Raw genomic sequence first — 12,277 nt, forward strand, 5'->3', positions numbered from 1 at the left:
TTTCATACCTCTTAACGGACGCTAGTCCAAATCAACCGACCAATATTCAGGATAACTTAAGTTCGAGACCTTACTTCGGACATATGACATAAATATTTTAATAAAGCGGAGCGCATTTAGGTATAGTAGAGAAAAGGGGACCAAAACACTTAATATCATACATTTAGGAAGGAGTATCGAAACGAAGTTTTTGATGAGAACGTGGCATTTCCCTACATAATCCTTTTATCTTTAAATAATGTTTCCAACCGCCATGAAAAAATATTGAGGAGCTGGTTGTCCGGAGTTTGGAGTGTAGCGTCCGTTTCAGCAGCGTGGCTATATGAGACGTGAATTTACTTATAGCTTAACGAGAGATTTAAACCACAGGAACTCCCACCAAGGAATCGAACTCAGGTCTGTCGATAATGCAAACCATATAGCCATGAAGTAGTGCAATGCCGCTGTATTGAAATTAGATCTGTCATTTAGCTTATTCCATGGTTGATTGTTTCTAACTTAGCGTCCCTCTTCTGTACCGGGATTTTTTCAGCGTGAGACACAAATCTACAGTTTATGATGGAACTCGAGCCACCGTAATTTCAGTGCTCTCTCACTGGAAATCGAATCGGGAACCGTGTACACTAGCACTACAGCAGTGAGAAGGGCTTCAGGTTTTTGGTAACTAAATTAAACTTAAAAAGTTAAATCATAACGCTAAAGTAATTCTCTATTATGGTGTTGAATATTTTGTTTATCGTCGAACCCGCTGAATAATCTAATTATATGAAATGATTAATAGGTGCTTTCTCATTAACAGTGGCTTAATATAGCGTTTTTCGTACCTTTTCCAAATGAAAATCAACCTACTCTTGCTCCCTTTAAAAGTAAATATATATTTTTTGAACTCATTAACAGTATTCTTATGTTTTAAAAATAGTATTACCTAAAATTTCCTTAATTTTATATTGGTATTAATAGAAGGAAAGGTGTACTAGTTTTTCCCTTTAATAATTGCAAACTAAGAATAATATGTTTAACCATCTTTTAAAAATATCCTCAGTTTGACTGTATATATGTATGTTCTCGAATATATGGAGTACCTTTAGTATTATTTCTATGCGGGTTTTTATTAATCGAGTGAAAGCTATTTCCAAGGAAAGTTCTAATATATAAAATATTTGAAAAATTTTAATAACTAATTATTTTTAAGAAGTCAAATAATTCCTGCAACGCCTGATAAAAATTATCTTAAAGTGTGCGGCAACCTGACAATCAACAAAGTAAGATGGATTGCATATAACCAAAGGTGTTAAAGAACATTTGTACAGCCAGTTTGCTCCAATGATCAAACATTGGGGATTGATAACGTAATTGTTAATGTCATGATTACTTACATGATCTTGCTCGATTTTTGCCAGAATATCATCCACTTTTTCCATGATTGATCGCCCATTGCGAGAAGCATCTTGGGCATCGAAAGTAAAAAATTAAAAATAACCAGCTCTAAAAACGCATAATAATAATAATAATAATCTGTCAAAATGCTACAATAACAATTAAAACTTTTTAGCTCCAACCTATAACTTTGGCTGTCAGTCAAATCTTTCATTTACGGTTATATGTGATTTCACGTTTAGCAGAGACAAACATTTTAAATGTGTGTACTTTAAATAAATTATTTAAACACACCTTTTTCATAAAGTTCATGTTTTAAAATTGTTGGTTAAAGTCTTTGTATTTTAATAAGCCATTTCCAAAATCAATGCAAATGAACTGTGCTGCCATCTTTGGAGTTCTTTTAGACTACATGTTTGTGGACGTTTATATGTTTGTGACCAATCCTTTCGACAATAAGATCTCGGAAACTACAGGCTCTAGAAAGATGACGTTTTCACTGATCGATTGCAAATTTAGCGTAGATTGTCCAGTTCTAATTGAATATTTAAAAAACATGGCCATTATTTCTTTATTACGGGTACACTGGAAGTATTAAAATTAATAAAAAAAACTAAAGCAGCATATCCTACGCATTATACATTCCAACACCACATAGTTGTATATTGGGGTTGTATATATCTCAGGCGTTTTTCATGGCCAAATAATAATGGAAGATAATCGAAAAAAAATCTCCCTTTTATAATATCCTTGACGATTTCGACAATGAGATCTCGAGAACCATAAGTGCTAGAAACATGTTGTTTTCGCTGGTCGATTCCAAATTTTGTGTAGATTTTTGTGTATCTAATTTTGTGCTGTTCTCGTTTAATTTTTTAAAAACTGTTTTCCCTATTCTACATTTTAGGCGTAGTGTTGACCCTATTAGTTCAATATTGCCATTAAGACGTTAAGATTGATACCCTTGTAAAAAACAACCAGTAGAGGAGCTACGTATAGCGGGTTGATAGACATTTCAGGCGCTTTGGTTTAATCTGAATGACAAAGCATGTTGCAAGCTGGCAACTTCGAAGGCTTGTGGACCTACACCCACAATGAGGCGTACTCGGATATGGAATTATATGTATATATAATGCATTTGGTATCATCTATCACTTATCCAAGTTTGCTTCAAACTCACCTTAACATTTAAATACATTTCTTTCTATCCGTACTAGACAGAAAGTTTGCTATAGTAATAATAATAATAATAATAATAATAATAATAATAATAATAATAATAATAATAATAATAATAATAATAATAATAATAAATGAACTAGCTTTCTTCCTATTGATTTAGGAGACTTCAAGAGAAAAGAACAGATGTAACCAATGGCGTACATAGAGGGAGAGTTCCAAGTTTTCAACAAGGGGGAGTTCTGACTTCCCTCTTAAATAAGATTATATGAAGAAAATATATATTTACCATATTAAGAAATATATACAAAGATCTTGAAAACATATGAACCTGATAGCTTAAACTCTCTCCTTGATAAAATTATGTCTACGTCACTGGATGCAAATGAGTAGTACTGGAAGAACTGGAAAAATGAAAAGAGTGGGAAAAACTCATCTCAGGAGATGAATACTTACATTTTCCCTTAAGAGTTTGCTCGGATTAAACTAATAATAGAGCTGTTTCGTGGCTAAGCGGTCAGCGAACGAACCTTTAGCGTGGGAGACCCCGGTTCGATTCCCACAAGGAGTTCATGTAGACGTCAAGCTGTAGGTCCATGTTTCATTTAGCCTCGCTGCTGAAAGGGACGTTAAACCCAAAATCAAATCAAATCGTATAAACTAATAATAATAATAATCTATTAAAATGCTAGAAAAGTTTATACAGTATGTTCGTGGCCAATCCTTTCGACATTGAGATCTCGAAAATCACAAGTGCTAGAAATGTGCCGTTTTCGCTGGTCGATTCCAAATTTTGTGTAGATTTGAAAGTTCTCATTCAATTTTTTTTAAAAACTTTATTTTTCTATTCCACATTTTAGGCGTCGTTTTGGACCTATTAATTTAATATTGCAACTACGTTGATACCCTTGTGAAAGGCAACCAGTAGAGGAGCTACGTATAGCTGATTGATGGACATTTTATGCGCTTTCCTTTAATCTGAATGAGAAAACCTATTGCAAGTGGAAACTCCGAAGGCTTGTAGACCCACAATGAGGCGTGTTCGGATATGGAATTATGTTTGCATTTGGTATCATCTATCACTTATCCAAGTTTGCCACAAACTCCCCCCAACTCCTCTTACATTAAAATACTACTATCCTGTACTTGTGTCCGTAAAGGGACTTGCACAGATATAGTAAGAAATGAAGGGAGATTCACGCTTATATTAGAATTGTGCACTGTGTAAATAGCACAGATTCAGCGAGTAGAAAAAATAAATTAAAGTATTAGAAATAATGACATTTCTGTTGAGATTAAAACTTTAGTTTCCTGCTTTTATAGATTACTCGATCGGTGATCAGAGGAATGATTTTAGAAGATTACAGAGTTATTCTGAAATGGAATTGGGTTTAGTTTAATATTTTATACTTAGATGGTCCAGTGGAACTACGTCTTTAATTTATAATCAGTGGATAAAACTCGGCAGACCTACCACAAGAATTAGAGAGTTAGTTGGATCGGAGTTTGTTTCAGCGCTGAGGCTATATGAGACATGTACTTATTGCCTAAAGTGGGTTTCGACCGATATGAGCTCGGACGAGGTATCGATTCAGGAACCTCCATGCAAAACACAAGTATCCAACCATACAGCCATGAAGAAGCTCACAGAAATTGGAAATAAGAGCATGAGACATCTTCTTAATTTGGTAAAAAAAAAATAATAATAATAATAATAATAAAATAAAATAAAATAAAAATAAAAATTGTGTAATATACAGTTTCATTATAATAGGTGGGAATAATTGAGTAGATGATCATTATACAATAAGTTATAGTTTGATTTGGCAGACACCTTGAAAGAAGTCAGAACTGTCATTAGTATAATAATTTTAATGGAAGTCATGTGACTAATAATGCGAAATAGATTGTCTTCTGATCTGGCGGAAAGAATTCATTTTCATGTAGATTGGAATGTGGTCAGCTTAATACACGTTGGAGGTTTCTAGTATTTTGCTCATTGGATGGCCAGCATAAGTTTTAATGGGCTCAAAATATGACTTTGAAGGGCGTCCAAAATAATCAGATTAAGTGATGTGAGTAATATGTGATTAGGACAAAGATAAAGAGACTTTAAGTTTTTCTCGAAATCGACTTATTAAATAGAAAAAGATAATATAGTAACAGACAAGATTACTTTACGAAGAGTATATAGAATAGCCTTGGTAACAAAGCATCTTAAGCTTGTTGGGACACGTGGCTCTACTAGAATATGCCTATGGACGTGAGTACACCGCTTGACATAGATGCTTTCTCCCATACATGTGATGTCAATAATAACATGCATGGTGTGAAATAGGAATATAATTGACATGGGTCATGGATAAGTCATTTTATTTAAATCAAACCTTATTGATGATTGAAGAGTGCAAATGGAATCACTCACAGTTTGTGATTTATGCGTTAGGGATAGTTTACCATGTTTTATGGTGGTATGAGATGTGAGGAGTTATTCCTCTGCGTTTCCAATTTAAATATTTATTTTAACTTCAACGGTTATGCTCTTTAAGGTGAAAGAGATGGATGAATAATGAAAGTGACCCACAGACAGGATGGTGTGTATCACAAACTCACTTGGCGTGGGATTGAACCAAGGACTCTTCGCACCAGATGTGAGCGCTGTACTTCTTCAACACGAACTGAGTTTCGGATCACACATAATCTGATTTGTTCTTTATCTTAGTAAATATTCGACCAGTCCTCATGCCGTGTGTATGCATAGTGTGAGGTTACGGGAGAATTCAGAGCTATTATTGGCGGTTTATTGATTGGTTTGTGTTTGTCCTTTTTCAACAGCGTGGCTATGTAGTAAGACTCACAGTTTCAGGTTGAAACTGAACTACTGTAGTGCGTTGGGACCTCTCACACAAGCGAGGAGGGCATGTCAGGATTTGTGTCATATGATATTCGAGGATGGAAGTAGTTTTTGCTGTTAACATTATTTTTATATTTTGTACGTTTATTATTTTGTTCTACATCTGACCATTCCGAGCCAGGTGTTCATTGATCATAATACTAAGGTTGCTTATGTATGGGTATCTTTAAAGTTTCTATAAATAATAAAACGAACTGAAGAGACTTAACAAGTTTCGTAATTCACAGAAATAATATTACTAGGCCTAATTCATTATCTAACGAGTGGGTTAATCACCTTAAACTAGTTTGTCTTTTTCTTTTCTTTTTGTAAGACTGGCAGATATTACTGTTAGTTGGAAATAGCAATTGAAATATTATTTTGAAATTCATAGTAAACATGATTCATAAAACAATTTCGTCTAGTTTGAATATTGGGTACAGGAACGCAAGGAACAATAAACTAGTGTTAGAGACAACAACTACCTTGTTACGTATGCCCTTTCTATTGGGTAAGGACGTCTCTGCTTCATCACGGCGTTGACTGTCAGCGTTGGCAGAGAGGATAGAAAAGGAAAAAATTAAAGTTGGAAGTGTTTTCGTGTGAGAAAATACTTTTCCCAGCCAACACAGCAGCAGCAGATGAACCTACGTCCAAGTTCAAGGTTGCTGTTATGGATGAATCTAGATCCTGCAACGCTGCGCGCGCTCGGTGTAAATCGGAAGCAGGCGAGGCGAAGCAGCCGCACACTGCGGGGCTCAGTCCAGGAAAGTGTGTCACGCGAGGAAGGGCTGGGCGCAAAGAGGCCTTTGCAGTGGCGACCGAGACACCGTGCCCCAGTTCCAATGATGATAGTAAATCTTCAGTGGTGTGTTTCTCCCTCTTAGAAATCGAAAAAGAAATAATTACGTCACGTCGCGAGTTGATGTATGTGCATGTTGTCGGGCGAGAAAGTGATTAGAAGTAATGTTCGTCATGGCTGTGAAGTACCTCAACAGCAGATATTTCATGCTATGAATCTACCAGAAGTCGAAACTTTATTTTATGTATTTTATTAAGTATATCTCCATCTAAACAGTGTTTAACATTTGTTGTACTTTGACAGGCCAAATTAAGGCAGTATTTAAAAGAAAATAATAAAAAAAATAAAAAGAGGAAGTTTTCCTGTAATCTAAGCAGGTAGTACAGAGGCCCACTGTCTGTTAGGCAAGCAAGTGCAAGGCTATCTGGTTGTCAAGGAGAACAAGTGTATTGAAGACGTGCTTGGAGAATTGTCGTGCGTGAGAAAAGTCACGATGATGAAAAAGGAGAAACCGATGATGTCGGTAACGGCGATCATCCAGGGAGCCCAGGCACACAATCCAGCATGGGCTAGAGGTACGAAACAGACAAAATAGTCTACTTTGTTTACAAGACTGTTGACGACCGGCCGGCATGAAGTGGGATGGTCATGTTTTCCATTCGAATAGAAGGGGGCAGAGTTCATTTCATATTATTAGTTTGCCATGTAGTGCCGGCCGGTCGTTTGATGTCTGCTTATAGTCATGTTAGTACAGCTTATACTCTCGCTCTCTCTATTAAAATAAAATAAATATAAAATACCGTATGGGAATAGCTTTATTCAATTGGAATATGTGTAGTTTTTTCTTAAAATGTTTTCTTTTAAGACATGTTGTCAGTGCTAAATTGGATAACTTAATATGGATTTAGTAAATTTTCAGAAGATAGCTTAAAATACAGTTCCACCCATGATTGATAATACTTGACTTTTTAAATGCATTTTATATGTTCAAGATTCACAAACCCTGCAATTTTCTGAGCTAGAAAAGTTTAAAGGCAAATGTTTCAAGATTCCATCGCAATGTTAGAATCTAGCTGAGGCTGTTCATGTTGTTTAGTGCCCATTTACGGAGATGTACTGACAAAGATGCCTGGCGCCATTGCTACTTCTTATGTTTGATTTGAGACGGGGGAGGAAGGGTAGAAGGAAAGCTTTAAGTCAGTTGGATGTTAATGTTGTAATTCCTATTTTTGTATACACAAATAGGTGGCATTAATGTAAAACCAACATTATTCACAGTCATCACATTTATTCCAACTCACAATGACCTGAGATTATTTTGTTCTTTAAATCTTTTTAACCAAAAACTTACTGGTGGCAACTTTTCATTATTACTATTTACCTTAGCCCAGATCGCACTTGAAAGATACAGAGAATTTCTTCTATAATTCAGTTCATTGTTCGTATTTTGTAAGAAAAATACCAATATTGGAAGTCTTCACTTGATTCACTTGTTAAAATTGTACAATTTTAAAATCATTTTGTGTGTAGGGGGAAGGGAAAAGGATGAGAGGAAAATCATTTCCCGAAACATACACAGTGGAATAAATAAAGAGTGTTCTTAACTACAGTTTTAATCAAAGTGGAAGTTAAACATACGAAAAATTGTAAATGGTAAAGATTTTGTTAAATAAACGAATGTTTCCCAAGTAACATAGCCAATAGGGAGCAGGATTTTGCGAAAGAAAACGAATGGAAATTGCGTTTTAAGTTGTTTATTGACTACTACTAAAGATCCCACGTAAAATTTCGATTCATTACAGCAGATATTGCTCCATATTTTCTTTATGTTGGTAATATATTTCCTGACATTTTATTTGGAAAATACTGTACTATGATCATGAAATGAAGTGAATCGGAATACGTGTTGGTCTTAATATTCGCTAGAATTAGTATAACTCAAAAAAAAAAAAAAAAAAAATGAAGAGGTTTTATAAACGCCTGCAGGGACCTAGGTTTGTAAGTAAATGCAAAGAAAATCAAAACACATGAAAATTTACTGTGATCATAATACTACAAATCATAGCTATATCAAAATATTGAATAATACTTTTAACAAAGGAAAACTTTCAAACATCTAGGATCAACATTAACAGACCAAAATCACATCCACGAAGAAATTAAGTATCGACTGGAAAGCAAGGAATCGTTTTATTATTCAGTCCAAACTCTTTTGTCTTCGTGAATTCTGTCGGAGAAATTGAATCTTAAAATATATAACTATAATTATGTGTATTCTGCTGTGATTGCGAAACATGGTCATTTACCTTGAGGGAAGAACCCAAACTGAAAGTATTTGAGAATAAAATCCTGAGACGAATATTCGAACACAGAAGGGTCAGTAATAGGGAATGGTGGAAATTTCATAACAAAAAACTGCATAATTTATACCGTTTACCAAACATTGTTAGGGTCATCAGGTCTAGTAGGCTCAGTTGAGCAGGCCATGTAGCCAGAATGGAAAAAAGTAGAAACGCTCACAAAATATTAACAGGAAACTCAATAGTAAAAGACCATTAGGAAGACTATACGTCGATGGAGGACAATATTAAGATGAATGTCGCAGAATTCAGTTGATCCCGATCTGTTTGACGGCACATTTTTACTGAATTGCTCACGACATCACAAGACACTAGTTTGTTAATAAATTATAATAGTGTAGTTCTGTAAGTTTCTATATAATAGTGACTATATAACTGAGAATTGTTGCTTCCGCTGCAGGTTTCATTTTCTGTCAAAGTTGGTTGTAAGTAATTATTAAATCCTTCCTGATTTGTAAATGTTAAAATCTTGCGACACTCCCAATGAGATTGCGCGACCCACGTGTTGGTAACCACTGGGCTAAGGATAAAATCAATGGAGAACTTTTGTGAGTGCAGCATTTAACCTTCGAGTTCCATAGGCCATAGAGTTAGCTAGAAAATGAAAATGATTTAATAATTTTAAAGTTACGTGAGCAATCAGCCCTCAGGTCATGCACGTGCAGATAAAAATGCAACACATTTCTCCTAGTTGTGATAAGATCATAATACACGGGAATCTCCAAGACCAATTTGGAGACATTCAAAACATTCTTAGCGTACTGTGAACTATTTGGATCTTCGTAACTTTTGCGTTGTGCGCTCATTTTCAATACCGCCCGTATACAGGTTGAAACTGTTGAAACCAGTTTTCCAAGAAAGAGAAAAAAAAAAAAATATTTGTTTTTCAACCAAACTAGTCCAGTTTTTGCATATTTGAGAGTATACAGAGTTTGGAACATACATAATACTAACATCGCATATTTGTGTGGGTGGAGTCCTCCTTTGCTTGATATGTGGATTTGGATGAGGCTAAAATTCTAATCTTAACATTTCGGGCGGTTTGAGTGTTGTACATTTTTCCATAAAAGTAAGAGTTACAGAGATCCTACTTTCCAGTTCTTTCGTTTTTTTTTTTTTTTTTTTTCCCTAAATAATGTGTATATACAGTCATTGCTGGTAAAAGTTTCGTGTTCGTAAAAAGTGGATCTAAACTCGAGTGGTTTTCAATCCACTGTTGGCTGTGTAGGTCGTGTTTCATATCCTAGGTGCTGAAAATGGATGTTAAACTATATAAATCAGTCTATTCTAATAAACAAGACGATGAACAACAGTAAAAAGTTTTTCTATATTACTCATATAGTAAATGCTTTAGCGGACTTAGAGACTTCTTGTTTCCCAGTAACAATGATTTTTTTTTTTTAACTTGCTGCAGAGAATCCCTTTCGCTCCAATGATGGTGAATATTAGGCTTCCTTTGCCACTGAATTACATATTACCCAGGACCGTATTTACACATAAGTCAACATATGCTATGGCAGATGTTCTCATACGTTTTTTTTTTCGTACTCCAATTCTAAAAATTTCAGAAACTTATGTACACATATGAATATCATACGGGATTTTTAGATATTATTGTATTTATACATTAATTTATTTATTGTATATATATATATATATATATATATAGATAGATATAGATATAGATAGATATAGATATTACTTCTTTCCACTTGAATATTCATTTGACTTCCAAATTTCCCACTCCAGCATTGATATTGATGGGCCGGCGTTTTCTAATGGCCCAGAGTGGCAAAAATATTAAGTAGGCCCCTGATAGTCTCCCATAATAAATGATTATCCAGTATGCACAGATGAACGTCAAATCATTGTGCCTTTTCTTTACTATTATATTTAATCTCTCGGATTATTGTTCAAAAATACCAATATTGCTTTTCCATATATATAATTTCCTATCGTGTAACTGTTTTCACCAAACCCATTCGTATAAAATAATATATTACGTTTAAATAGTCTGTTCGTAGTGGATGTAGATCTTGTTATTGTGTCCCCTTGTGAATGTATATTATGTTATGGTAAGGTCTAACACACATGAATGAAGTTGAACTTTAACGTTCTACTCAAGCGCGATAAATGCGGTATATGTCATATGTGCTATAATCGAGTACGGAGAGACTTTCTGAACGCACTGTTTAATCTGCTTACAAGGAGAAAGACCACGTGGCAGAGCGCTCACGGTTGGGTTCGGTTCCTGATTCAGTCATATGTCAAGTGCATTTGTGGTGAGCGTAATTGAATTTTGTTTTCTCGTGTTTGTCCCGTTTCCCTCCACTTCGTTCATTTCGCAAGTTCATCCATCATTCACCAGCATTTGTCAGCCACTTCTTTCGGCGTAGCAGGACAGTACCGTGGGACCTTAATACAAAATATTAATTACCGTGCCTTAATTAGACAAAGAAAAGATAATAACAAAGAAAGGTAGTAACGTGGTCAAAAGAATCTGCCTTTGGTATGTCGTTTATTGCTGCGTAGTTTATCATAACGTTTTGCCGAAGTTCGAAATTCAGCGAATTATCGTATTAGCTCCCAGAAACTATATATCGAAAGATAGTCCCCAATTCTTTTCCATAATTTATGAAGTACTGGACTGGTATCAAGTCTAAACTTTATTACTTTTTTTATTATTATTCTGAAAGAAACGATTTGAAGGAAATTGGTTTCCGTTTTCCATTTAGATGGCACGGTAGCTCAGTGGTAGAGCGCTCACTTATGGTGCAAAGTTTGACTTCCGCCATTATTTGTTTTTCATTTGTTTTTCGCTGGGTTCCAAAGTTGTGAACTGTATATGGAACTTACAGTGGTTATATTTTAAATTGACTTACAAATATTGTATTGAATAAAAGAATTGCAATTTTTTGTTTAAGTTTCTGAAGGAGGGAAGTTTAAAGAGCAAAGAAATCAAAGATAGGTAAGGGAGATGGACTTACTTCAATGAAAATAAAATGAAACATACATTGGCTTATGCGTTATGTACCTAGCAGACTTATCGTTTGGAGCCGAAAATGTGAGCTTTAGATCCTTGCACTTAGGGTGACAGTAGAAGTGATTAGATTACTTGATTCATCCGCAGCAACATATCAGCCAGCTGAAGGTTTTCTGCGTTCTCGAGTTTGCAAAAGACCGGCTCATTTATCACGGTGCAAAGTGGTTTAGATGGTGATTCAACTTAATTCCGCCCTTTCTCAAGGATATTCGACGGTAGTTTTGACAGTTTCAAGACCGTAGTCGATCGTGGATCCCATCAAGTTAGTAGATCGTGATATTCTGTCCATGGTGCCCCCACATTGAACACTTGTAGGAAAGGAAATAAAACTTAATTACCAGTAAGCTTGCGACATTGTTGGAAGTTTGAGGTACTAATAAAATGTACGTAGTTTCATGAAATGGATTCATTCTGTTTGAGTAACCCTGCACGTTGGTCTTTAATTAAGTCATTTAGGCACATACAGTAAATAGAAAATTACAAACAATGCATTGAGCACTCCTCGTAAAGTTGGATACTAATGAAGTGATTTCTTTGGCGCGTCCTTTTGCTCTTAGTCCCATTTTGCATTTTACTTTACCTTTAAAAAAATGTTCTTTTTTAGTGCATCTTTGTAACTATTA

At 35.0% G+C, this 12,277-nt stretch overlaps 1 protein-coding gene across 3 annotated transcripts in view; it reads left to right on the plus strand.

Annotated features, from left to right (window-relative positions):
* The window catches only part of LOC145675198 (retinoic acid receptor RXR-alpha-B-like), a 175,206-nt gene that overhangs the window by 20,136 nt on the left and 142,793 nt on the right, over positions 1-12,277 (plus strand). The window contains exon 1 of one of the 3 annotated variants that reach the window (XM_081745573.1): positions 6,209-6,826. The exons of 1 other annotated variant lie outside the window; for it this stretch is intronic. In XM_081745573.1, the coding sequence (XP_081601699.1) occupies positions 6,745-6,826 (82 nt within the window). In that variant the 5' untranslated portion in view covers positions 6,209-6,744. Of the gene's footprint in view, positions 1-6,208; positions 6,827-12,277 lie in introns of those variants that run through there. One more of the 3 variants, XM_081745576.1, reaches the window with a different exon arrangement.

Source organism: Thermobia domestica, chromosome 2, assembly GCF_964235325.1.
Source record: "Thermobia domestica chromosome 2, izTheDome1.hap1.1, whole genome shotgun sequence".
Lineage (NCBI taxonomy): Eukaryota > Metazoa > Arthropoda > Insecta > Zygentoma > Lepismatidae > Thermobia > Thermobia domestica.